The sequence below is a fragment of the Mesoplodon mirus genome (assembly GCF_964341445.2).
Source record: "Mesoplodon mirus genome assembly, chromosome: 18".
NCBI lineage: Eukaryota > Metazoa > Chordata > Mammalia > Artiodactyla > Ziphiidae > Mesoplodon > Mesoplodon mirus.
In genome coordinates this window covers 10,471,258-10,499,071 of record NC_138994.1, presented here as the reverse complement: position 1 = coordinate 10,499,071, position 27,814 = coordinate 10,471,258, and the positions used below count along the sequence as shown (strand labels likewise).

The following is a 27,814-nucleotide window of genomic DNA, read 5'->3' as shown; positions in this document are numbered from 1 at the left end:
CAACTGTGCTATCTATACCCCACTGACTGACTAGAATGTCAGCTCCACGAGGGCAGGGACTTTGCCTGTTTTGTCCAACATAGTATCCTGAGTGCCTAGTGTATATAGTACTCAAAAAATTTTATGTTGAATGAATAACTATCATGCATTCAGGCTCTTCAAAATTCATTCCAGTATTTGTGAAAAGCATCATCTCCCGTTATTACAAACCTTGCTATCTACCAACCAGTCGTCCTGATTAAATCTAAGCCAGATCTTCCTCAGTGCACCACTAATTCTTACTTTCTTGACTACAGTTTTTCCTACTATTAGTCCATGTATATGGCTACAGATCCTTGCCAAACAGAGGTTTGAGGGGCTGTAGCTGATGTAAGAAGCACAAGATGGCCAACCTAATCTCTATTTGGTTTTATGATGTCCAAAGAAAAAGAAAAAATGAGCCCTCCTCTGCTTAAGCTATTGAGGCTGTGTTAAAATTAATTTTCAATCTCTAAGCAAACATTGTTTGGAGGGGAGACATCCATTAAACAGTTAATAAGAAAAGCAAAACATAGTGAGGATATTAAAAAATTAACTGTAGTCCTGCTATTCGTGGGTCTCCTCAAAGCTCCCTTGATTTGGTCTTCTCACACACACACACACACCCCACTCTGAGCCTTCTTTCAGGTTACATTATGCCTCGTACATCCTTCCCACAAGCTGGCAATCTCATATCAAATAGTTCTGAAACTTCACCTCTGCCTCCATAAACACTTCTCAAATTGATGACAGAAAAGGTGAAAAATCACCACATGGCTTCCGACACCCAGGTAAAGCTCACAGACTTCATTAAAAACAACAACCAGCAACAAAACCCAATTTTAAAAATGGGCGAAGGACTTGACTAGACATTTCTCCAAAGATATACAAATGGCCAATAAGTATATGAAAAGATGCTCAACATCACTAATCATTTGGGAAATGCAAATCAAAACTGTATCACCTCATACTCATTAGGATAGCTACTATAAAAAAAAAAGGGGGAGCTTCCCTGGTGGCGCAGTGGTTGAGAGTCCGCCTGCCGATACAGGGGACACGGGTTCGTGTCCCGGTCTGGGAAGATCCCACATGCCGCGGAGCGGCTGGGCCCGTGAGCCATGGCCGCTGAGCCTGCGCGTCCGGAGCCTGTGCTCCGCAACGGGAGAGGCCACAACAGTGAGAGGCCCGTGTACCGCAAAAAAAAAAAAGAAAAGGGCTTCCCTGGTGGTGCAGTGGTTAAGAATCCACCTGCCAATGCAGGGCACACGGGCTCAAGCCCTGGTCCGGGAAGATCCTGCATGCCTCAGAGCAACCAAGCCCATGCGCCACAACTACTGAGCCTGCGCTCTAGAGCCCGTGAGCCACAACTACTGAGCCCGTGCACCACAATTACTGAAGCCCACATACCGCCTAGAGCTTGTGCTCTGCAACAAAGAGAAGCCACCGCAATGAGAAGCCCGCGCACCGCAACGAAGAGTAGCCCCCGCTTGCCACAACTAGAGAAAGCCCGCGTGCAGCAAAGAAGACCCAACGCAGCCATAAATAAATAAATAAAAAGAAAAAATAAAAAAAAAAGAAACTTACACAACAGAAAATAACAAGTCTTGGCAAGGATGTGGAGAAACCAGAACCCTTGCACGTTGCTGGTAGGAATGTAAAATGGTTCAGCTGCTGTGGAAAACAGTACAGTGGCTCCTCAAAAAATTAACCACGGAACTACCATATGATACAGCATTTCCTCTTATGAGTACAGACCCAAAAGAACTGAAAGCAGGAACAGACATTTGTACACCCATGTTCATAGTGGCATTATTCACCACAGCCAAAAGGTGGAAGCAACCCAAGTGTCCACAGATGGATGGGTAAACTAAATGTGGTGAGATAAATATATAGCAATAGTATTCAGCCTTGAAAAGGGAGACAATTCTGACACATGCTACAACATGAATGAGCCTTGAGGACATCATGTTAAGGAAATAAGCCAGTCACAAAAGGACAGATACTGTATGATTCCACTTATATGAGGTACCTAGAGTAGCAAATTCAGAGACAGAAAGTAGAAGGGTGGTTGCCAGGGATTGGGGGATGGGGGGATGGGGAGTTACTGCTTAATGGGGAGACGGCTTCAGTTTTACAAGATGAAAAGTGTTCTGTGGACACTATGACGGTGATGGTAGCAAAACGATGCGGATGTACTTAATGCCCCTGAACTGCCCACTTAAAAATGGTTAAGTTTACGTGTATTTTACCAGTTAAAAAAAACCTTGAAAATCAAAGAATCAGAATTCCACTTGCACATGTATTTTTAGATTGTTATTTTATCCAGTTTATGAGGGAGAATGATGCTGTCTAGACCTCAGTTTCTACTCTGAAATGCAAACATACTTGTGAAATTTCAGTTACATTTTTTCTCTTTAAAAAATAGTGCTTTTTAAAATAAAACATCCAATCTGAAAAGAATTAGCTGTATAATAGAACCATAAAAAAATGTATAAGCATTTGCTTTAAAGAGAACAACCTGAGTTGGGTCTTAGAAATAACAAACATTGTTTTATATAGATCAATAACCACTTTTTGCTATGTGCCCAGTACTGAGGGATAACACCTCTCCTTTCCCATAATCTATAAAAGGCGACTCTATGTGGTAAAGTATTACATGAAGTCTAGTGGGTCAGAAATAAATAGTGAAAAGAGAAAATGAATTGCCATCTTTTTTCAGCAGGTGTTTGTTAATACAGTGGAACTAGGGGAAGTCACGCTCAAGGGAGATGAGCACTGAGATGCTCTGCAAAACCTTCTCCCAGGCATCCCCAGACCCTGGCCCCAAACCTCCCGGCCGTACGTTTCTGACCCTGTCATTCCCTTCAATTCAACAGCTCTCCACAGTTACTCAATCAGGCTGGAATGAGGCTCTCCACTGTGGCAAGAACTACTTTACATGCACTTTGGTGAATGCTCTTCCCTCTACCTGTATTCCCTCCCCACTAAATCTCTCAGTATACCTACCATAGTCCTATCCTTCAAAGCCTATCTCAAATACCAACTCGTAGAACTATGACATGAAGATGATTCCCCAAGAGAGGTGGTATCTCCTTCCTCAGACTCCCTTTCTAGTCTTAAAACATCCAACATCTATTCATAACAATTTGTGTTCTTGTTTCTCTCTCCAACTCCATGTTACAAGTTCTATGGCTAAAATAGCAGGCTTATTCACTTTCTCTTTTGTTTTCCAGAGAATACACTCATTATTCAAGTTTATTCAATATATAGGAGACCCAAGGCGATTTACAACTTGGCTAAAGAGAAAAATTAAAGATAGCTAAAATACCTGCTTGGTACTGTTTTAGGTGCTAAAATGTTGTGATTTAGCAGAAAATCATAACAGCATAGTAAAGTAGTACAGACTATGGAGCCAAGCTGACTATGTTCAAACACTGGCTTTGCCACTAACTTGACATGAACCTCATGGAAGTTACTCAGATTCTTTGGCCTTAGTTTCTTCATCTGTAAGATGGTGAGACTATCACCTACTTCACAAGGTTGGTGTGAAAAACTGAATTCATACACAGAAATACACTTAGAACAAAGCTTGCCAAATAGTGCACAATATGTATTAGCTGTCATGTTTATCATCATTATTTTTTCTCCAAAAATCAATCTCTCCATTGGTAAATGGAGAATATCAAGCTAGACTTCTCAGGTTTCTTTCAACTCAGGGATTCCATACATCAGTGCCACATGACACTGAAGATGTCAGAGATCACTACGAGCTGACAAATGGGGACAGGCTTCATAAGAGAGCCAGAACCCAGAAAATGGGGTTTTTATACAGAAAGATGTAAGCTGAGTAGAGAAGTGTGAAGGAAGAAGACATTCTAGGGAGGAAAGCTAGAAATAGCAGTCTAGGAAGTTAGAATAAGTTGAAACATAAGGAAGATAATTTGGCGAGAGTTTATGTTTTGGACAATCAAATACAATATGATCTAAATGACTTTAACAATAGTGGACTAAAAACAACTGATTATAAAACTACATTATCACTTGTGTTTTGGAAGAAGAAAGATTTCTAGTGACAGCTGATCACCATCCACTCTAATAATCTGCCTTGAGAACAACTCACACACTATAAATCTGTCGGTTCTTTAACAAGAATCTGTTCAAAACCCAAGAATTTCAACACATTCTTCTAAAGCCAAATACAAGTAAATGCTGGATTACACTTATTTTAAAAGCATCTCTCTTCTCTCTGCTGGCTTAAAGAAACTAAGAGCTGATTACGTAAAGATTTGATAAAACTAAAATATAAAGAACTGTACTCTTCCACAAATTACACTACATTATTACAGTGTAAGTCAGTTCTTATCATTTCTCTGCTCAAAACCCTCAGACAGTTCCCATCTCAGGCAGAAGAGAAATGAAATCTTCACAACAGCCTAAAAGGTCCTGGTTGTTCTGTGCTTCCCCCCCACCTGCACCCCCGTCCCCCCAGTTCTTCCCTGACCTTATCTCCTACCATTCCCTCCTTTGCTCGCAGTGTTCCCAGCATGCTGGTCTTCTAACTGTTCCTCTAACAGGCCAGCATTGTCCTCTGCAAGGTCTTTATACTTGCTGTTCCCTCTGCCTGGAATGATCATTCCTCCAGAAACTAGCTGGGGTCACTCCCTCACCTCCTTCTAGTTGCTTCAATATCAGCTTGTATGTAAATACTTCCCTGACCATGCTATTTCAAAATGCAACACCTCCCCTTCCCCCTTTGCAGCTTTATTTTTTTTACCTAAGGCATTAATTATCTTCTAACATACGGTATAATTTATATATGTGTTTTCTGCCTCTCTTTCCCTCACTAGAAAGTAAGTTTCATGAAGGCCGGGGTCACACACCTAGAACAGTGGTAGGGAACAGGCACACAGAAGGTATCAACAAAAATATTTCTTGAGTGAATGAATTGCAGATTAGGTGATATAATGCCCCTTCTGGGTATAGGGAAATACAACATGCATTTTTTTCCTCCACCGCTTAAAGTCTAAAAATTAATTTTGGTATGAAAGACTTATTGCCCACCTTCCACTGGGCTTGGCTCTGGAAAGTTAAAGTGAATTAAAGCAGAATCTCTGCTCTTTAGGAGTTCGGGGGTGTGGATACAGGGGACAATAGATATACAAAGATCATTTTCAAAAAGCAGTATGTATGGGAAGCCAGAGGAATGTGAATGACTGACCAAAGGAGTGAGGGGCAAAGCTTCCACTAAGCTGATAAGGAAGCTATGATCCCCCCAAACTCTCGACTAGTACGACTGTTCTTCCTTATATTATTGGTGCGGATGCTTGCAACTCCATATAAATTATTTACCCACATCAGATAGGCTCCTAAGTAGGCCGCAAAAAAGTTTGTGTGACGACGGTGATGCTAATCACGGATGTACTCAAAGCTACACCAAGATTACCGACCATGTCTTTTACTGTCCTCAGATTTGGCAACTTTTCCCTATCAGGTCCCCCGACTTGGAGACTAGCATCTGCTAACTGCTGCTGGCTTGGGTCAGAATCCTCCCCGCGGTATCCCTCACCCGGAGCCCAGCACCCTGCAAATCCCTTCCCTTGCAGGGCGGGCGGCCGGGAGAGCGCCGCCTCCGGAACGCCGCCAACTGGGCCTCGTTAAGAGCTGCGGGAGAAGCGGGAGCCGTGGGAGGACGACGAGGCTCGGAAGGGCCCCTCGAGGCTTCAGTCACGCACTCCTACTCCTCCCCAGCCCCCTGCGCCTCGGCTTCCCCGAGGCTCCGCCGACTCTTTGTTAAGAGAGGCCGCGGTTCCCTGGCCCTCGCTAGGCCCCGCAGTTGCCTTGCGGTGCCCCCAAGGGGTTACGGCCCCGCGTCCAGACCCACCTCGCACAAACCTGCTGCTGCGGCTGCAGAGGCAGCTACCGCTACCGCCGACGCGGAGAGAATCCCACGGCCCGAAGTACAAGCCGTCCAGACCCCGTCCCGCCGCGCTCCTCCCTCTCCGCCCCCTTCTTCGCCGCCGCCGCCTCCGCCGCCTGTCGCCCCGTAGCTGACGGGGGGAAGGGGAACAAAACCGGACATGCGCAGTGCAGAGCGCGGGCCGAAGGGCGGAGCCTGATCTACGGCTCCCGGAAGGCGTCGCGGGCTCCTGGCCCTAAAGCTCCAGACTACCTCCCAGACACCTTAGACACCTAACAGGCACTACTGCTGGATGAAATGTTCATGGCCCGTTTAGGAAGTGGGCCTGGAAGTGAAGAAAGTAGCACTGACAGGGAGCCGCCAAAAAATCCCAAGAAAGGGGCTCGAGTGGAAACCACATGTACATAAAATTGGCGATCCTCTAAAATCCGATCCTTTGCAAATGCGACCTGGGCAAGATTTCCCCGCGTGCCTCTGGCCACGTGGTCCCGTAGAGCATGGCGACTTTTAGCTTCCGGAGCACGGGGTCAGCGTGATGACAACTTGACTGAACCCTAGTGGAGAGCACAGGGATAGGCGCGGGCAGTTCCGGCGCAGGGGCCGGGCTTATGTAACTCTCCCAGCTACCACACCTCGCCTCAGCTGGGCGGGGGAGGAGGAGGTCTCGCTCGGCCCCCTGAGCTGTGTCCCGCCCCCGCGCCGTGCGCAGGCGCGGACGGGCCGCACGCATTCTACGTAACAGCTGGCGGAGGCTACGTGAAGAGCGGTGCGGTGTGACTGAGCTATCTGGTCAGGCTGTGTCCTAGAGGCATCGAGGGCAGTGAAACCGCAGTGACCCGGCAGGCGGTGGCCGGCCCGAGAGGCAGGCAGGGTAAGGCGGCAGCCGCAGGAGCGCTGGGCCGGGTTCTAGCCCTCGGTACAGGTAGGGAGCGGGCCGTGACGCGCTAGTCGGTGGGGTCGGGCTGGGCCGAGCGGTGACGCTGAGTTGCGTGGCCTAACCAGGTCCCTTTTCCCACCCCATCCCCTAAGTCCAGCCTATGGTGACATGCCTCGGTGCCCGCGCCTTCTCGCCTTTCCCGACTTTCTTAAAAACAAACCAGACTTTGTCCACCCCAAGGCCCATTTTCTGTTGGGAGTTCTGTTCGGGGTTGGAGTGACTTTTAACGGTTTTTGGGAACTTCCAGAACTGTGAGCAAATGCCAACCCGCACGGCAAAGTTAGAGCAAGCCCACAGCGAGCCAGCAGGAAGAATGGAGCGTAGAATTGATTATCTTTGCTGGGGAAAGACTAGACCCCGCAGGCTTAACAGAAGCAGCAACCTCTGTGGTCCGTCTTCTCTGAAGGTTTCTAACATGACATGTTTTTACCCAACACGTGTAAGGAGACGGGAATGTCTCCATGATCTCCAGAAGCCTCAGGGTCTGGCCATTGTCAGAAAGGCCTACTCTAAAATGCCAACAAGGAATGATTCCTGCACTTAGTCCTCTTCCGTTTTTAAGTCCAGACCCAATCGCTGAGACTGCCAGGTGAGCTAGCAGAAGAAATCAGGCCAGACTTGTTAGTGCTGGGGTGCCCTGCCCCAGGAGTCTCGGGACTGCCTCTCAGGCAGGGAGTTGTGCGTTTGAGAAATGAGTTGACAGGTGCACCAGACAGACTTCTGGGAAGGAAGGCCAAGGCACGGATGGCTTGGATAATTTTAACCTAAATATCCTTAAAGGAGCTCTGTTACAGGGCTGAGTTAACTTAGAAGTGCTTCTGTGGTGTGAACGTCCTAAGTGGAAATTCACTTTGAAATGACCAGACCTTTTGTCAGGGAGTTAATCAAGTTGACTGTGCCAGTGTTAACCTTTATTTGCTTCTATTTGAAAAAGTTTAAAACTGAGATCTGAAAGAGTAACACCAAAAATGAAGTATTTTTACACCTTAAAGGGCGTTCATAAGGCACAGTGGAAGGAAGTAATGGGAACTGCTATTTATTGAGTACCTTCTATGTGCCAAGCACGTATCTCTTGTAATATCCACTACAGCCCTGTGAGGCAAATAGTGAATGACTATCCCTTTTTTGTATGTGGGGAACAGGGGATTAAGTAATTAGCCCAAGGTCACATGGCTGGCAAATGGTAGAGCTGATGTTTTAAAACAAACCTAACTCCACCAACATATGTGCTCCTTTTCATATGTCTTCCACTTTTGACTGTGAAGCTAAGGGTGTTTGGAGACACATCGCAAGCCTCTTTGAGGTTGTTGTCAAGAGGGCAGCTATGTTTTCCCGTAAAATGTCCCCTGGTGCTAACCTCAAAGATCAGATATTGGAAAGGATATAATATTGGCCTATCCTTGGTGGCATTTCTCAAATCATTGGTGCCTTTCAAAATTTATGAACTTTGTCCAATTTTAAGAACATTTCTTGAGCAGCCGTGAGTTGCAAGGTATTTGGGCAATAGCCTTTGATATTGAGCCAATTTCCTTTATGAATTTATGGTGTTGTAAATACGAGATATAGAATATTCACTATGCCAGAGCACCTTGAGAGATCAGTATTGGGTTGGCCAGGAAGTTCTTTCAGTTAGTGAATATGTTGTTCAATAAAGTTCTTGATGAAAGTGAAAAATGTGTCTTTTTTGAACTTAAAACCGAACGAACTTTTTCGCCAACCCAATACATACTCCCTTTTGCCACCCATTCACTCTGTTAGTACCCAGCTCCCTGCATCCTGGCTTTCATACTTAGCACTTCCTTGCAGTTGCCAATAATGATTTCCTTATTAACATTGGGAAATTTTGGGTCCATATCTTACTTGAACTTTCTGCAGCAATTGAAACCGAGCTCTGTTTCCTTCTTAGAAATATGCTTCTCCTTTGACTTCTGTGCTGCCACTTTGACCAAAGTCTCTTTTTCTTTAACCATTCCTTAGTTTCCCACTCCAGTTCTCCCTATTATGCATAACACTTAGCTATTATGATTTGTTTCAAGACTTTTTGGTGCTTTTTTTTTTTTTAAACCTAACTCTTAATACTCCCTGGGGATCTCTTCCATTCTCACACCATCTCTATTTCCAGCTTAGGCGCGTATCCTGAACTCCAGGCTTATACTTCAAATGCTTCCTTTCCTCCCTTTGTAAAATAAGTTATAACACCTTTTAGGATATTGTGAAAATTAAGAGATAAATGTTAATCATCTAACATACTGCTTGAAAACACTTCAAACTTTTCAACAAGTATTAATTTATTGCCTTCCCCCAATTTTTTCGCTCCTTTATTGTTTTTTATCTCAAGGATGACTTTGTCCAGCTGTTGATCAAGCCAAAACTTGGAATCACCCCAGATCTTCCTTTGCCACATTCCTTATATTCAGTCACTTTATGCTGATAAGTATAATTCTTAATACCTGTCAAGTCTGTTTTCCTGTTCATTCCCAATACCACTGCCAGTTCAGTTGTGTTTTATCTCCTATCTAATTATCTCAGCCACTTCCTATTTTTCCCACCTCAGGTGCCCTTCTCTAATTCACCCTCTGTATGAGCTGTCAGGGTTAAATTGCAAATCTGATTGTGTCACTCTCTTACTTAAATCCTTTAGTTGATTCTAATCATCCAAACTTCTTAGTGTGGTATTTAAATAAGGATGATCAAATAAATAAATAAGGATCATCATGATCTGGCCTGTGCTGGCCTTTTTAGCCTCATTTCCCCCATTTGGGTCTCAAACCCAGTGTTCTATCATACCAAACTCCTAAAATGTGCTGTTTCAGCCCTCTATGCTATAGCTGTTCCTCAGTCTGCAGTGCCTCTTCTTGAGTGCAGGAACTATCCTTTTCTTTTATTTTTTTATTTTTTTATTATTTTTTTTTTTTCTTTTTGCGGTATGCGGGCCTCACTGTTGTGGCCTCTCCCGTTGCGGAGCACAGGCTCCGGATGCGCAGGCCCAGCGGCCATGGCTCACAAGCCCAGCCGCTCCGCGGCATATGGGATCCTCCCAGACCGGGGCACGAACCCGTATCCCCTGCATCGGCAGGCGGACTCTCAACCACTGCGCCACCAGGGAGGCCCTTCTTTTATTTTTTAAAGAACATTTTATTATAAGAACATCATAGAAAAATTAGAAAAGTATTCAATATAAGGAAAAATAAAGGCAAAATGTCCATAATCCTATCATACATAATAACTGCTATTTATATGTAGATGTATATATGACCTTCTAAACCTTTTTGTTTGTGTATTTGCTTCTAAAACAACTTGGGTTCTAACTTCATTCATAACAATTTTTAATAAACAAAAAGTAAGTTTGTTTTTTGTGTGTATGTATGGTTTAACCGGTTTCAGATTTTCCCTGTCATACTGTAACTCATGTCCTTGAAGCTAGGTTCTCTTGGCATAGTATCTGACATGGTGATATGCTCAGTGAGGGAACATTTTATTTGATATGGTAGGATCATTTTATGAAAAGCAGTGAAAGCCAGAGGAGTTTTATATTATTCTTTGGGTAATTGGTTAGCCTTTATTGGTGATTGAATCCTTATGTTACAGATGTCATGTTTTAGAAGGATAACGGTAGTTTTTAGTGAGAAGTAGGGAGTAGGGAGAGAGTTGAGCAGGGGGGACCATTTGGGATAATACTGTGGTTCTTGAGTAGGTGGTGTTAGCAAAAATTGCTACTTTAAATAAGTAACAAAATCACTGCTACTGGCTTACGTTGGAGATGCTGCCTGAGAAGTGGTTGATAGCAGGGATTCTGGAGGCAAAACTGGCATCAGAACATAGTTCTCTGTCACTTGGTGGTTGTATTACTTAGCATTTCCGTGCCTCATTTTCCTTATCTATGAAATGGGGATGTTAATAAAACCACTTTCTTCAGAGGGTTGTCATGAGGATTAAATTAGTTGCTTTTTGTAAAGCATTTAGGACAGTGACATCTCATTCTTTTTTCATTATCCCTCTCCCAGTTTCTATATAAAGCTTTTTATAGGCATTCAAAAACTGCGTACTGAATACACAGTGTAAATGGAAACCAACCTAAAGAAATTAAATGACTAGTACAAGATTTTACAGATAACTAGTGAGAGAGTCCAGACTAGAACCCAGGCCTCTTGAAACTCACCTTATTATTCTTTATATAATGCTATCTGAAATGAACAGTATTAAATAAGAGAAAAGCGGGAGAGTCTTAGATTTATTTTTTAACTGTTTACAAAATGTAATCGGTATGTGTAGAATGGCAGTCCACTTAGGGTTTTTGTTTTTGTCTTGTTTGACTCATTTTTAAGGGGCAATGAAAGCCTTCCATGCTTTCTGTGTTGTCCTTTTGATATTTGGGAGTGTCTCTGAAGCCAAGTTTGATGATTTCGAGGATGAGGAAGACATCGTAGAGTATGATGATAATGACTTTGCTGAATTTGAGGATGTCACAGAAGACTCTGTTACTGAATCTCCTCAACGAGTGATAACCACTGAAGATGATGAAGACGAGACTACTGTGGAGTTGGAAGGGCAGGATGAAAACCAAGAAGGAGATTTTGAAGATGCAGATACCCAGGTAAAGGTTCTTTTTTATTGATTTCTTGGTAAAGTGGAAGGATGGGACAATGTGTAACTAGCACTTTTCCCAGACATTAAAAGTAATGCCCAGGTCTAAGGAGACCTTTACCCTCTGGTATGCTCATTTTTATTCAGTAGGTGGAGCTCTTCTAAATGTTTGTGGTATGTTCTCACCTTTTACATTCAACAAAAAATGAATTGTATTTTTCTCCTCTGTGGAAAGCCTGGATGGAGGATGATGGAGTGGGGGTGGATATGTATTGGTATGTGGGTGGGTGGGAATTGTATCATTTAGAACTCAGGGTTCAAATGCATGGGGAAAAAAAAAATGCATGGGGAGTCAGCATTTGTTTAAAATATGTAAGATCTCTGTGTTCTGTGCTTGCTGCCTTCATGTTCTGTTTTCCTCTACAAATGTTGCCTATAAAAATGAGATAAAATTGCTGGTGATGTTAGTGGGGGAAAACAGATTGTGCCTCATTTTCGTAGGAGGGAGATACCGAGAGTGAACCATATGATGATGAAGAATTTGAAGGTTATGAAGACAAACCAGATACTTCTTCTAGCAAAAATAAAGACCCAATAACAATTGTTGATGTAAGTATACAGGTTTTGAATCCCAAACTAACCAACAAAAATATCTTGCTGTCATTAATCTCAGAAATATAATTAGTGACACATAGCTGGTGTTGATGTAACATGGGAGCCATGAAAGAGTTTGACATCAGTTCTTCTGATGCAGTGGACACACGGAAAAACAACCTGTATCTTTTGTTGGGTTCTTTTTATATAAATTTATTTATTTTATTTTTGGCTGCGTTGGGTCTTTGTTGCTACGCGCAGGCTTTCTCTAGTTGCGGCAAGCGGGGGCTACTCTTCATTGCAGTGCACAGACTTCTCATTGCGGTGGCTTCTCTTGTTATGGAGCACAGGCTCTAGGCGCGCAGGCTTCAGTAGTTGTGGCACACGGGCTCAGTAGTTGTGGCTCGCGGGCTCTAGAGCGCAGGCTCAGTAGTTGTGGCGCACGGGCTTAGTTGCTCCTCGGCATGTGGGATCTTCCCGGACCAGGGATCGAACCCGTGTCCCCTGCATTGGCAGGCGGATTCTTAACCACTGTGCCACCAGGGAAGTACCGCAACCCGTATGTTTTTATTTTAGCCTTCCTAGTTTTATTTACCAAGGAATGAAGAGGATAGACATTGGGTTTATTTGGGGGGTGGGACTCAGAATCAAGATGAATACAGAGGGCTTTCCAGCTTTTCATCCCATTTGATTATCCTCATATTTCCTTAAAGAATCTTTTACAAAGATGACCTGGAAGGACTTCCCTGGTGGCGCAGTGGTTAAGAATCCGCCTGCCAACGCAGGGGACACGGGTTCAATCCGTGGTCCTGGAGGATCCCACAATGCTGCAGAGCAACTATGCCTGTGCGCCACAACTACTGAGCCTGCGCTCTAGAGCCCGCAAGCCACAACTACTGAGCCCAAGTGCCACAACTACTGAAGCCTGCATGCTTAGAGCCCATGCTCTGCAACAAGAGAAGCCAATGCAATAAGAAGCCCGCGCACCGCAACAAAGAGTAGCCCCTGCTCGCTGCAACTAGAGAAAGCCCGCGTGCAGCAATGAAGACCCAACATAGCCAAATAAATAAATAAATAATAAATAATAAATAAAGCCTTCATTTAAAAAAAAAAAGTAACACTGAAAGAAAGATGACCTGGAAAACCGAAATGGGCATATTTTTCAAAGTGTAACCATATTCAGTGACAGTCATCTAACGTATCCACTTCTGTTTATGGGTTTTCTCATTCTCCTTCATACCCTGAGTTAGACTTCGTCCTTCAGCCTCAGCCAACATTAAATGGAACAATTGTTCTTCTTTAGGTTCCTGCACACCTCCAGAACAGTTGGGAAAGTTATTATCTAGAGATTTTAATGGTGACTGGTCTGCTTGCCTACATCATGAATTATATCATCGGGAAGAATAAAAACAGTCGCCTTGCTCAGGCCTGGTTTAACACTCACAGGGAGCTTTTGGAGAGCAACTTTACCTTAGTAGGTAAGTGAGGCTAATACAAGTCTAGCCACCTGTTTGAAAACTTTCTGGTAAGAACTGCTTATTCTGCTCAGTGTAAGCATCTGACTACTTTCATGGACTGCTGAAGAGGATGCTTTTTTTCCTTCTCTCAAGGATCCCTTTTTTGTTAGGTTTTGCATAATGAATAAATTGCATTCATGAAATAATTTTTTCACCTTTCATCAATCATTTGCTGTACAGCTTCAGATAGAATGAGACAATCAGTGTTATCAAAACAAGATGATAAAAATCTAGCCAGAAGCAAAGAATTTTGACATTTTAGGTAGCTTGATAAATGCTTTCAATTCATCTTTTAGAAATTAGAAGTCCTTCAAAATTCCTTCAGGTTTTAGGCACTTTAGTGTCAGATCCACTGCAGAGGTGTACACTGATACCTTAGAGGAAGTCCTGTAATGGTGTAGTGTAGGGGGTAAGGTAGACTCACCCACCTTCACTTCAGTTTGGTTTAAACACTTTGTTTCCCTTTGATAGCAAGCAAGTATCCATCTCTTCTGCTCTTTAGCAGGACTGTGTACTATGTTGTGCTAGGTACTTTGCATACATTGTTTCTTATTTAATCTTTAGAACAATACTGTCAGTTGGATATTGTTTCTGTTTTCCTAAGGAGGGAACTGAAGTCCGGAGAAGTGTTAAAACTTGTCTAAGCTGTTCAACTGCAACCATGATATTAGAACCTAGTCTACCTGCTTCCAAAGTCCATGCTGTCCACTGTACCATACTATTTCAGTACTTTTTGACCTGGAAATTAGGGAAAAAATAAGCAGCCTTTAATGCCTTCTACTTCCCTTGGTGTGTTTTCATTTGGTGTGTCAGTCTGCTTTACCTTGTAAAGTTGGACACATTTTTTTGTACATTAATGAATTAAATGAAGAGGGGAAATTATTGGAATTTGAGCTTTTTGTAGCTCTTAATACCACTGTTATCATTTTGCTTCAGGAAAAAACAAACTTGGATAAAGTTAAATGAAAGGAAACACTGAGGGAGAGTTGAATAGTTAGTATTAATGGTATTTTTAATTCACTACATAGGTTTTTTTTTTTAACTTTTGGCAGAGACATTTAAACTGACTTTGCTCCATTTTGTACCTACTCTTGAGATATTTATATTCCAAGCTGAATGTCGTTAACTAACAAGGACACACAAGTAATGCTAGAGTCCATAATTTTTTAATGGCAACAATAAAGCATTTTAAAAGTAAAAGGAATGATACCCATCTGTTGTAATCTATGTCTAAAGGAGAGTTCTGTAAGATAGCTAAGTATTGTTAACCTAAAGGTACCATCATTTTGGGGTCAGAGTAGAAGAGTGTGTGGTGATTAGGCCCCAACATTTCCAGTGAGTCATGTTAATGGTTTTACCCCTAGGGGATGATGGAACTAACAAAGAAGCCACCAGCACAGGAAAGCTGAACCAGGAGAATGAGCACATTTACAACCTGTGGTGTTCTGGTCGAGTGTGCTGTGAGGGGATGCTTATCCAGCTGAGGGTAAGTAGGGAATTTCTGGTACAGTGTATATCTTCCTTTCATTTTTTCCTGTGTGATCCCAAGTCCTGTAAGATCAGTGTCTCATTTTTTTCACATTTGACTTAAAATGAGATCTAAAAATCATCTTTGGGGAATTCCCTGGTGGTCCAGTGGTTAAGACTCTGCGCTTCCACTGCAGGAGGCCCTGGTTCGATCCCTGGTCAGGGAACTAAGATCCTGCAAGCCACGCGGCGCGGCCAAATAAATAAGTAAATAAAAATCATCTTTTTTACTGACTGGCAAATGTAGAGTATATTTGATGAAACATTTGAGTCCCCCTCCAATGTCTTCTCCTTATATCAAACAGAAGTTGCAATTGTTCTCTTGGGTTTTTTTTGTTTTTTAGTTCCTCAAGAGACAGGACTTGTTGAATGTCCTGGCCCGGATGATGAGGCCAGTGAGTGATCAAGTGGTATGTATTCTTCCTGCTGGTTTTCTCTGTACAGATTGAATTCTTTACTTCTTAGAGCTTGTTCCATTTCTTGCCAGGATTATATTTGGACTTTCTAACAACTTGTGTCCCTTGCCCAAAAAATGGAACCTTTTCTATCTAGACAGATCATCTTCCACTCAGTGTGAAACTGGGGGTGGAGGTGCAGGTGGGTGTGAGGAGACGTATGTGCTTTTTGTGGGGAAAGAGGTAATACTCTGTCACCAGGTAGATCAACAGAATCAACCTGGATGATGAAGGGAAAAACAGTTGTCACAGACCGTTTGCCCTCACATCTGACTCTGCTTTTGGTGTCTGCTTTTATCTTTGGCAATAGGCTGGGTTTCTTTTCAAATATTTTTTGCCTCAAGTAATACATCTTGGGCTGAATGAGTTCATAACACAATATGGAGACCTTATTGTTTGGCATACTTTCTTTTCTTTGTTAAATTAACATGTTAATCTGAAAATTGTGTCCTTCATTAGAAATGCCACATTCCCCCTCCCTTCATTCTTCCAATAAATAATTGTGCTGACTCCCACTGCTGCAAGAAACAAAAATACATGAGACAGTCTTTTATATAAGCTAGTAGGACAAGAAATGTATGCATATATGTCAAAATACAAAGTAGTATTTGGTTAATAAGTGCTGTATTGGTAATATAATTAGGTACTTTTTATTGGATTGAAACTCAATTGTTATTTTAAAGGTCTTATTGTTAGTTGGAAACCTGTTTCTTTTATTTATTTTAATTTTTGTAATGTGGCCGCTGATGATTTAACCCACTAATTTTTAGAGCCTCCTCAGTTAAAACTCAAAGGAGGAAGTTTTGCTGCATCTTCAGCCATCTTTTTGTAGAAATTATTCTTTAGAGTGTTGTGTTAATCATTTGCAGTTCTTTCCTGAGGTAGATTTAATCTTCTCTTTTCCTCTGAGCCAGCCAGCCTTTTACCTTTTTTGCTGTTTTGGGGGTTTTTTTTCCCTGCAATGAAAAGCAGCCTCAACAAATATATGGGTTTTTTATATTTTTAAGCCTTTTTATGTGGTTTTGCTTAAGGTGTTACTTTGTGTAGTTTCCCCTCAATGATAAGAGAGCAGAAAACCTTTTCTTTAGCAGCTGCCATCTTGCCAGATCTTTGCCATATTTCCCTACATTAACATTTCCCTTCTTCCACATATATACTGGTAATTTTTGACCCAAACTTTTAAAGATATAGTTAATAAGACAAATAGGGCCATGTTTTATCATACCAGACTCTTCAGGCTTATAACTTTATCTCTCTGGCCCAATGTAGAGTATTAAAAATTGTTTAACCTGCCTCTGGGGTGTTTCCAACACCAACAACCAGTTCTCTGATTCTCCAGATACCAGTTGGGTGTCCAACAATTCAATTCAGTTCTGATACTATCTACTTGGAGTTAGTGCCAGATCCCACAAGTTAAAGGTCTCATTCCCACAAGATTGCCCACACTTCAGATGCCAGTTGCAGGCCCCAGGCCACCATACTTCTGACTGCCCAGCTATAAATCTAGAGTTCCCACAGCCCTCCCCTCAGATTCAATAATTTTCTAGAATAGCTCAGAGAACTCAGGAAAACACTTTACTTACATTTACCAGTTTATTGTAAAGGCTACAATTCAGGAACAGCCAAATGGAAGAGAGGCATGGGGGTGGGGCGGTGCACCGAGCTTCCATGCCTCTGGAGCTTGGGCCCCTCTTTGTAGGGTCATTTAGGCTGTTGGCAGAATTCAGTTCCCTGTGGTTGCAAGTTCCTATTTTCCTGCTAGTTGTCGCTGGGAACCGCTCTTAGCTCCTAGAGGCCATTCTCAGGTCCTTGCCACGTGGATTTTCTCCACCCCATAGCCCTTTCACACTTTCACTCTTCCTTCAAGTAGGGTCCAGTCCCTTTTGAGGACTCACTTGATTAGGTCAGTCCACCCAGGATAGTGTCCCTTTTGATTAACTCAGAGTCACCTGATTAGGGACCATCTGCCATGTAACACAGCATAATCATGGGGATGATAACACCATCACATTCATAAGTCCTGCTCACATTCGAGGGGAGGATGTATACTCTAGCAGGCAGGCATATTGGGGGCTGTCTTAGAAATCTGCCTATCACAGAACCTAACAGGTGAGTTTTGTTGGTTTTTTTTAAAGCAAATAAAAGTAACCATGAATGATGAAGACATGGATACCTATGTGTTTGCTGTTGGTACTCGGAAAGCCTTGGTACGCCTACAGAAAGAGATGCAGGATCTGGTATGTCAGGTTCTTTTTCAAATAATATGTAGAAACTGTGCCTCTTTATTACATAAATGTTTGACTTCAGAGCATAAGATAATTATATCACTTGAACAGTTGTATCACTTTGAAATAGGTCAGTACATATCCTCTTGAGAAAAAAAAAGTCCTAGTGCATAATAAAATATCATGTCTTACTTTCAACTACGTCTTCCTCTAGAGTGAGTTTTGTAGTGACAAACCGAAGTCTGGAGCGAAGTATGGACTCCCTGACTCCTTGGCCATCCTGTCAGAGATGGGAGAAGTCACAGAGGGAATGATGGATACAAAGGTAAATACAATAGAAGACATACATTTGTAGACCATTTACAGGGCAGTCTCCCTGAAAGTTACACTGTACAAATTCTTCATTTTTATCTTCCTTTCCCACACAACCATTAAAATACTTTCTTTAAACAATAGATTCACTTGTCAAAAAGACAGTTTTATTAGTCAAGAAATTCTCTCTAAAATCAAGAACAAATTGTCCCTAGGATTGCTAATGGCTTTCAGGTTTTTTGAAAAAGGACCACTACTTTAATCCTTATCACCATGTCATTTACGACATTTGTTAAAGTTTCAGTTAGTATAGACGACAGGTATATAAAGAGCTATTTTTTTCCTCTTGCTTGTGTATGGTAACAGCACATCTTAGTATCATAAAAATATAGGATTGCTCAAAGACAGTTCTAAATAGAAGTTCTGGGTGATGTGGTTGTGAAGAATTCCTAAAATTATTTTAGATTTTATGTGCATGCTTTCACTTGTATTTTGAACACTATTTTGAGATAGACTTTCAGCTGCTCAAGTTTGATCATTGGTGTGACTAAAGAAGGACAGTAGTTTCATCATAGGGAGGGTCCTTGTTTCAATTTAATTTTTTTTAAGCTTTAGCCTTCATGACATTGTGCAAAAGTAAGGAGGATTCAAGAGTGAATATCTTTATGAAAAAAGAGAAGTGCCTCAAACCTACTTTTAAAAAAATCATTTTCTTTTCTTATTTCAGATGGTCCACTTTCTTACACACTATGCTGACAAGATTGAATCCGTTCATTTTTCAGACCAGTTCTCTGGTCCAAAAATTATGCAAGAGTACGTATGAAATAAAAGTATTGAAATCAGTTTTCTTCCCTAGCTTTCTGTGTTGAAACACCTGCAAGGTGCTTCTGCCATTTCCCTTCCCAAATACGTGAGGGAAGTTGGTGACAGCACCCAAGTTGTCCCTTGCCTTGACTGTGTGCATCGTGACGATAATTGAAAACCTGTGGAGGCCAATCAAATAAGCCTCCCCAGTTTGCATGTGTCACCGCATGTATGCATCACCCACTCAGTGAGGTAAATGAGAGTCTAACAGAATGGCTAATACTAAGAAAATGCAATTGGTAATCTCTGTCCTTTGTAGTCTAGGGTGGTTGTTTTGGGGGTTTTTTTTTTCCTTTTTAATTTATGATGTGAATCCGTCTGTGACGTTTGATTTGTGTTTGATTGCATTTTGTAATTCATGGCCTTTTCCAGCTTTCTTCTTTAAATGGTTGAGTGATTATATTCTTTCTAGTGTATTATCAGACACCCTTAATGCCCATAAAGTTTCTGGCTTTATAGTAATATTGTTTGAATGTAAATAATCAGGGCTTGAATTTGCTGTTTTGATTTCACATCCTGTGGCAGGAGAGCATATTTAAGTTTACCCTTGGTGTAGAATTGGTTCTGACCTAAATTTTTGGCTAAGGACTGTGGAGTTGAATACAGTTAAAAGCCAATTTGAATTTTAATTTTGTGTCAAAATCACTAAGTAATCAAAATTACTTATGCCTCTAGATGGTGTTGCATCATCCTTGCCTTGCTCAGCTCAATAATAACACTTTGGACAAAGTATCACATTGCGGCATTCGTGGAGCATTTTGTATGTGGGGGGAGGTATGGAGGGTTGAAAGTCAAAGATTACAAGAGGATTCTTTGGGGAGTCAGAACTAAATTATATATGCTATAGTAGATTATTTCTCAACTTATTCTGAGCCTGACTCAAAAATAAGATCCTTCATCATAGGAAGATAGATTAAAAGTTAGAAATAAAACATAAAAATCCATCAAAATAGGGCTTCCCTGGTGGCACAGTGGTTGAGAATCTGCCTGCTAATGCAGGGGACACGGGTTCGAGCCCCGGTCTGGGAGGATCCCACATGCCACGGAGCAACTAGGCCCGTGAGCCACAACTGCTGAGCCTGCGCATCTGGAGCCTGTGCTCTGCAACAAGAGAGGCCGTGATAGTGAGAGGCCTGCGCACCACGATGAAGAGTGGCCCCCACTTGCCACAACTAGAGAAAGCTCTCACACAGAAACGAAGACCCAGCACAGCAAAAAATAAATAAATTAATAAACTCCTACCCCCAACATCTAAAAAAAAAAACCATCAAAATAAACAAAAAGGTTATTTAAAATATGGGCCTCATACTTAAATACAGGCTCATTTCTGGCTGCCCAGGTGAGATGGAATTATCCTGCCTGGAGGGGACATCACTGGAGGTGTTGAAGGATAGGATAAAGATCACTTGGGAATGCATCCATCAGATAGACAAGTGGACGAGATGACCTGTAAAGCTCCTTCGGACTCTGAGATTGTATTTAACTTGGGGATGCCAAGCCAAATACTGTGCTGATTGTTTGCACAGGTATCTGTTCATCTAAGTGAATTGGGTGACTTACATGCATGGAAAGTGTCTCTTGTGTTCTTTCTAAATAGCTCTTTCTTTTATGACAGGGAAGGTCAGCCTTTAAAGCTACCTGACACTAAGAGGACACTATTGTTTACATTTAATGGTAAGTGTTCTGTGTCCTGTCTGAGTTCTTTGTTTTCTGTGAGATGATTTTAAGGAGAGTATTGTTTCTTTCTAAACGATAACTATAAAAAACTACATTAAAACTAACCCCAGGGACTTCCCTGGTGGTCCAGTGGTTAAGACTTTGCTTTCCAATTCAGGGGGTGCCGGTTCGATCCCTGTTCAGGGAGCTAAGATCCCACATGCCTTGCAGCCAAAAAACCCAAAACATATAACAGATTCAATATTGTGACAAATTCAATAAAGACTTAAAAAAATGGTCCACATCAAAAACAAAATCTTTAAGGAAAAAAAACCTCATGCCAGCTCATTGGTTTTTTGGTTTCTTCAGTAAGAGATCCTTTTATATATTTTAATTTCTATTTTCTGCTGCATTTTAGCTGCCTAAGAAACTTGGAGAAAGGAGCCTATTAATACAAAAAGAAAAAAAAATTAATACAAGAAGTATGAATGCTGCCATTAACTCAATAGGAAAATGGTTTTGTTTTCCAGTGCCTGGCTCAGGTAACACTTACCCAAAGGATATGGAGGCTTTACTACCCCTGATGAACATGGTGATTTATTCTATTGATAAAGCCAAAAAGTTTCGACTCAACAGAGAAGTAAGACCTGCAGCCTTTTTATAAGTTGGAGCCTTTTATTGTGTTTTTCCCCCCAAGGGGCGGCGGGGAGGGGGGTCAGCTTTCGATTATTTCAGTGATTTTATCTTTGCTAGTTGACTTAAAAGTGCTACATGGGAGTGGTTTTATGAAAGAATATTAAATGGGATTTTGTTTCTGTTTGGATTGAAATGGATTTCTTATGAATTGCTTTGTTTCCTGGGGAAAGGGCAAACAAAAAGCAGACAAGAACCGAGCTCGAGTGGAGGAGAACTTTTTGAAGCTGACGCATGTGCAAAGACAGGAAGCTGCCCAGTCCCGGCGTGAGGAGAAGAAAAGAGCAGAGAAGGAGCGAATCATGAATGAGGAAGATCCTGAGAAACAGCGCAGGCTGGAGGTAAGACAAACTTTTCTTATCACTGGGGTAAAACTCAGATTTATAAGGATGCCTATTTGTGCCATATTGGCTGTTAAGGTAATTTTGTGTAGGAATGTACACGGGCTAAAAGCTTAGCATTTTCTCAGCACTTGGGACAGTTGATAGCACTGTAAAAAAAGAATAATCCTTCCTGTTCAAACCATGTTAGATTGAGCCTCAATCCTGGAGAATGATATGAATTATCCTGTTCCCCCAGCATAGGCCCTTTTTGAAAGTTCCACTATCATCTTTCAAGCCAAACACTTACTAAGGTAGAAAGAAATTTGGAATTTTAGTAGAAGCCAGGACATGTGTCCTATGGTCCACATAAACTTGTTTTATAAAAATTTTATTTTGATTATAGAATTAGAGAATTCTAATATTTTTTCTTTGTATTTTGTTTTCTATTTTGTACATAACTAGAATCTCAAACTCAAGAGCTTTTTAAGGCTGTAGTCTGTTTTGTTTCAAACTTCAGCATGTTCTCATGTTTTGTGAAGTAAGATGCTGTAGTCCAGCTCTAAAATTTTAAACCTTGTAAATGCTGATCAAAAAAGAGGAGAACAGGGCCTCCCTGGTGGCGCAGTGGTTGAGAGTCCGCCTGCCGATGCAGGGGATACGGGTTCGTGCCCCGGTCTGGGAGGATCCCATATGCCGCGGAGCGGCTGGGCCCGTGAGCCATGGCCGCTGGGCCTGCGCATCCGGAGCCTGTGCTCCGCAACGGGAGAGGCCACAACAGTGAGAGGCCCGCATACCGCAAAAAGAAAAAAAATAAAAATAAAAAAATAAAAAAAAAGAGGAGAACAAAGTTCTGGGAAATATGAATTTTAATGTGAATAACCTCAAGGATTGAAGAAAATTCTTATAAGTGAAGGAGGCAGGCTGCCAAGAAAAAGTGAGCCCCTGGACTTCCCTGGTGGCGCAGTGGTTAAGAATCCGCCTGCCAGTGCAGGGGACACGGGTTCAAGCCCTGGTCCGGGAAGATCCCACATGCCCCGGAGCAACAAGCCTGTGCGCCGCCACAACTACTATCAGCCTGCGTGCCTAGAGCCCACGCTCTGCAACAAGAGAAGCCACCGCAGCGCGAAGCCCGCGCACCTCAACAAAGAGTAGCCCTCAGTCCCCGCAACTAGAGAAAGTCCGCGCGCAGCAACGAGGACCCAACACAGCCAAAAATTAATTAATTAATTAAAAAAAAAAAGTGAGCCCCTGTGTGGCACCTTAGTTGCTGGTAGAGTCATTAATGCTGTTGAGTGAAGTGCCCAGAGTACCACAGCCCTCCCTCCTCTCATCCTTTCTCATCAGTCTTTGTTTGATTTGGTTTGATTTAGTTGATGGATACTTTTCCCCCGAAAATAGAGCTCTGTGTTTATGCAGTCTTCTTTATAAATATAAATGGCTTTTTAACAGATACACAGGAAGAATCTACATGGACTCATTAATAGATACTGCCTTTCATTTTTCTATGAAAAAAAAAGTTCTCCAGTTATTTCTAGAGTTTGAAGCTATAGTAGGTTTAAGTAAAAGAGGGGCCCAGAACTTAAGTCAGATTGTAAGTTGCTTGTGGGTGTAAACCATGTATTTTTGTTTAGAACCACCACCTTATAGTATCTAGGCCTAGGTACCTTGTAAAAAGAGCCAGTGAATTAAATGGGAAAGGAGCCAAACAAAACACAAAAAACCCTATAGTGAATTTCTGGCTTGAATGGCTCATTTATACCAATGATCTGGACCTTCCTGCCACTACTGGTAGAGCCTTGTTTTGTTTTGTTACATATTTAATTTGAAAAGTATAGAGAAACATATACGCAGACATTAAAATTAACTTTAATTCTACCATGTAAGAACAATGTAACATAATCCTTCAGAGAGTTCCCATCCCTAAAAGTAACCACTGTTAACACTATATAGTTTATTTAGTTCCTCAACTGTGTATATTCAGTGTACTTATTTCATTTCTTAACGTAGATCATCTTATAAACTTTTTATATTAAAAATATAGCAATCTTTCAAGAAAGTGTCTTTCCATATTTGTTCTTTTTTATTTCCTGAAGAAAACAATCCTAGGAGAGAAAAAGAGAAAGAGATTGGCTGCCAATAAGATGTTGTACCAATTTATACTTTTACCACTACATGATATGGGAGCTCCTCTTTACTCATGTCTTTATGAAAGCTATTTAACAAGTTTTTGAATGTGTGACTGATAGTGGGGAAATGGTATCTCATTTGTTTTGCAGTTTTTGAATTATTGAACATTTTTCACATATTTATGGACATTAACATACACGTTTCTTAAATATGTTGATGTAAACGGATTTCTTCTCTTAATCACCATACTGTATTCTGTGCATTGTTAGTTTTACACATGTGTATTGTATGTAATATGGTAAGGGATGGATAGTGTTGGGGAAAGAATGAGTATGGTGGAGGTAAGGGTTTGGACGGTGGGAAAGGGACCTTGGGACAGTCTTTTGACCATTTTATATTGCTGTCCCAGAAGAGTATAGCTTCTGACAAATATGCTATTGCTGTTTGCCTGCTACTGAGCCCTCACAAGAGGCAGCAGCTGCCAAAGGAGGTGGCTTCATTCCTGCTTCTGTGAACCCAAACTCAGAATGCATTTTTCCATTGAAGTGGTGTTAACAATGATGGCTCAACTCTTCAAGATAGTTACACAGTAGCACAGCTTTGGATAGATACTCATTCAGGGTTACCCTGCTGTATAGATGGTTAGTGGATAGTTTTTTGTTAGCAAGTGTGAGAACCTGACAGAGTCAGTAGTTCCCAAACCAACAATTTACAAATCACCCTTTGAAACAATTTGTTATACTATCGAGAACTATATATATACTATGTTCTTCTGTTTTTCCTCTTCCATATTTTCTCAATCCTGTACCAGTGGAGGAGTATGTTTATCAGAACATTTCTACCTTAAACCCCTAAAAAAATTAGGTTTGAGATTGCAGCTGAAATAAGCTTTAATCAGATGTGACCACTGTTAACTAACCGTGAAGTCATACCTTGACTTGGCCGTAAAGGTTCCCTCAGTACAGGTGATAAAAACCAGTGACTTCTGCTACCAAAATAATGTGTTTGAAGCTCTTTCTCCTTTTACACAACCTCCTAATTCCTAAATAAAAATATGATAAAAATTCCCAGTTGAACATTATGAACTGAAAAGTGTGCTTGGGCATAAAGTCTATGCTAATAAGAGATTTATAATTAATAATCTGATCCAACAAGATCTTAAGGTTTTCTGAACTGAAATACAAATCCTTGGCAGATACATATGTTATGAGGAAAGTTGGGCTAGTGTTTCCTGTGTTTAGGAAAAATCAGACCAGAATAACGAAGTCTGCTTAAGTGCATAGTGTTTAATTTCTCTCTAACTTGCGATTTTAGTTCTCTCGACTTCAAGTTAATTGTCCTTAACCCACATACATGTTAGCAATTCTTATGACTGTCTTCTGGAATGTTATTCGTGGTGCTAGCCTAAGTAGCATAGGCAGTATTCTAGTTTTGACTTGTTTTTAAACAAGTACTGAAATCTTAGTTTGCATTCCCTCTTTCTCTCTAGGAAGCTGCCTTGAGGCGTGAGCAAAAGAAATTGGAGAAGAAGCAAATGAAAATGAAACAAATCAAAGTGAAAGCCATGTAAAGTCATCCAAGAGATCTGAGTCCTTATGCCACCTGTAAGCTCTGAATTCACAGGAAACAAAAAATACCAGTTCATTTCTCATCTTAAAGTTTCCCAGTGACCGAGAAATCCTTATTTCATCATGTGTTCTGTCTTTGGTGTGGAGTTTTACAAAGTTCATAGATACATTGGAAGGACTCTGTTACAGTAATTTTCTTCCAGATAATCAAATTATTTTGATTATTTTATAAAAGGAATAATATATGAAATCTGTGTAGTTTCAAAGCATTTTAAAAATTATAACATGAATCAGTACTTTTAGTGTTTGATATTTGAAGAAATATCATGACATTTATAGATATATAATTAGATTGTTGCTTTTTGTTTAAACTAGGCAGTTGAAATGGCTATGAAGATGACTCTAAACCAAGATTCCACAGATAACTATTGGAATTGCACAATAAACATTGCTTGGTGTTCTCTTCTGTGTCTACATTAAACTTGTAAAAAAATAAAATTTAGAACACTATATGTGGTGTTGAGATTTCAGGGACTCAACAATCTAGTTCAGTATATGTTTATAGGTGGGAGGTGCTGATGACAGTATGATAGGGTATCTGTAGGCTTTAGGATACTTACATGTATGTGGAAAATTCTAGGGATAAGTAGTACAGGAGCACGGTTTCCTCCTTACCTGATACCATGATGAGCTAATGACAATGTGAATGCTGTATTTTAAGTGGTTGTATGTTTTCTTGAGTGACAAACGCATGAAAAATTAACTGCTTCACCTAGATGAGATCAGTGGTCTATGTGAAGTCACAAAAGTTTTCCTTGTTGGTCGCTGCAACGTATGGGATGCTCACGGAGAAGCTCTGTTCTCTGTGTTATGGCCATGTCCCTTTGCTTCTCCTTCTGCTTTTATCTCTTCCACAGTTGAGGCTGGGTATATTCTTTTAAAGAAATAGCCATGAATATGCATAAACGTACTTTTAAAAATGAGCTTTCCTAGACTACTGAGAGTTCCTTCTGCCTCTTGAGGAAGGAACTCTTGGGGGAGAGGCCCATCTATCTGCACGAGCATTTAGCTTGTTCAGATCTCTGCATTTTATAAATGCTTCCTACTAAGAAAGCATTTTTTAAGTCGCTGCTTGTACCAGGTAATTTTTGCTGGGGGTGGGAAAGGGTTGGGTTTTTTGTGGGAGGGGGTGGGCGGGTATTTTTGGTTGATGCTTTACGTGCAGGTGTGCTCTGAGGCAATAACAAGTTGCTGTGAAAACAGCATGTGCTGCGCCTTTGTAACTGCATGGAAACTTTTCACATGGGTTTTTCTCTAGGTTAATGCAGAAATGTATAAACTGGGAGACGCAAATATAATATTTTTTTTAACAGTTCATGAAATTAAGTTATTAAAATAACAAAATTTAATTACCTTAATGCTATATAATTCTAGAATTAGCCTTGTTTTACAAACCTTTAACCTGCATTTTAGGAACCAAAGTTGGTATGCTTAGCTATCTTTTGATTAATAAAAGCTTTCTTGAAGTCCCACACATTTGGACCATGGCAGCTAATTTTGTAATTTAAGCATTCGTATGAACTACCTATGGACATACATTAAACTAATTGACAAAAGTCTCAGAGTGCCGCCTTTACTTTTCTGGGATTGCCCTACAAGAATATAAGCCCATAGTTGTTACCAGTTTGGGGTGTTTTGTTTTGTTTTTGGCTGTGCTGCACGGCTTGCGGGATCTTGGTTCCCCAGTGAGGAATCGAACCCGCGCCCTCGGCAGTGAAAGCGTGGAGTCCTAACCACTGGACCACCAGGGAATTCCCACTAGTTATTTTAATTAATGTTTTATATTTTTAGAGCCCCATTATGTCATTGATGGGCTTCTCCCCAAAGTCCCCCACTAGAGTTAAGACACCATTGTCTCTCCTATGACTGAGAGGACAAAGAGAGGAGAATGCTGTTGACTGTCACCCGTTGGAAAACCTGTCTTGTCCTCCGGTATTGTCTGCATTGCCTGGGCACTTAGCAATACCACAAGTGCTGGACTGGAAGATAAAGACTTGGCCTTTAGTGCCAGCAAAACCAGTTACTAATCCTTTGACTTTGGGCAGGTCATTAACCTCTCTGAGTGTCTGTTCTGATCTTCCTTCTACAAAGTAAGGGAAGTAATTATTTTCTCTACCTACCTCACATGTAGGTCAACACCAAGAGGTAATATATGTAAAATTCTCCTGTAAATGGTAGCACTTTAAAAAATGTATCATCTGGGCCTATTCTCCAAGTGGTGTATTTTTGCTTTATTCTGTTTTGCTTTTCTTTCTCAGTGGAAACCAAGCAGATCCTTTCGGAGTTCTCTGACTTTATCTGCAAAACTTGACAGGGTATTATTGGGGTGGGGGGCGGGGTGCCGCGATAGTTTACAATTCTGTTTCCTTAATAATAGAAACTTTCCTTGTCAGGCACCAGATGTGAAACTCTTTTCTTTAGATGGAACTTAGACCAA

General features: G+C 41.3%; 2 protein-coding genes across 4 annotated transcripts in view; one reads left to right on the top strand and one right to left on the bottom strand.

The window, feature by feature from the left end:
• DDX42 (DEAD-box helicase 42) overlaps positions 1-6,067 on the bottom strand; it is a 52,312-nt gene extending 46,245 nt beyond the window's left edge. Inside the window, exon 1 of one of the 2 annotated variants that reach the window (XM_082603276.1) lies at positions 5,911-6,067. The gene's annotated coding sequence lies outside the window, so the exon portion shown is untranslated. Of the gene's footprint in view, positions 1-5,899 lie in introns of both variants that reach the window. The other variant, XM_082603275.1, reaches the window with a different exon arrangement.
• Positions 6,068-6,656: 589 nt separating this feature from the next.
• Positions 6,657-25,827, top strand: CCDC47 (coiled-coil domain containing 47). Of its 2 annotated transcripts, none has more exons than XM_082604880.1 (13): positions 6,657-6,806; positions 11,198-11,466; positions 11,958-12,065; positions 13,354-13,528; positions 14,932-15,053; positions 15,439-15,504; positions 17,685-17,786; positions 17,989-18,099; positions 18,814-18,899; positions 20,566-20,624; positions 21,137-21,246; positions 21,473-21,640; positions 25,239-25,827. In XM_082604880.1, the coding sequence occupies exons 2-13, from the start codon at positions 11,203-11,205 to the stop codon at positions 25,317-25,319; spliced, it is 1,452 nt and encodes a 483-aa protein (XP_082461006.1). In that variant the 5' UTR covers positions 6,657-6,806; positions 11,198-11,202; the 3' UTR covers positions 25,320-25,827. The 2 variants fall into 2 exon arrangements, with proteins under 2 accessions (XP_082461006.1, XP_082461005.1); XM_082604879.1 differs by having other exon boundaries at positions 6,657-6,857.
• Positions 25,828-27,814: the final 1,987 nt, after the last annotated feature.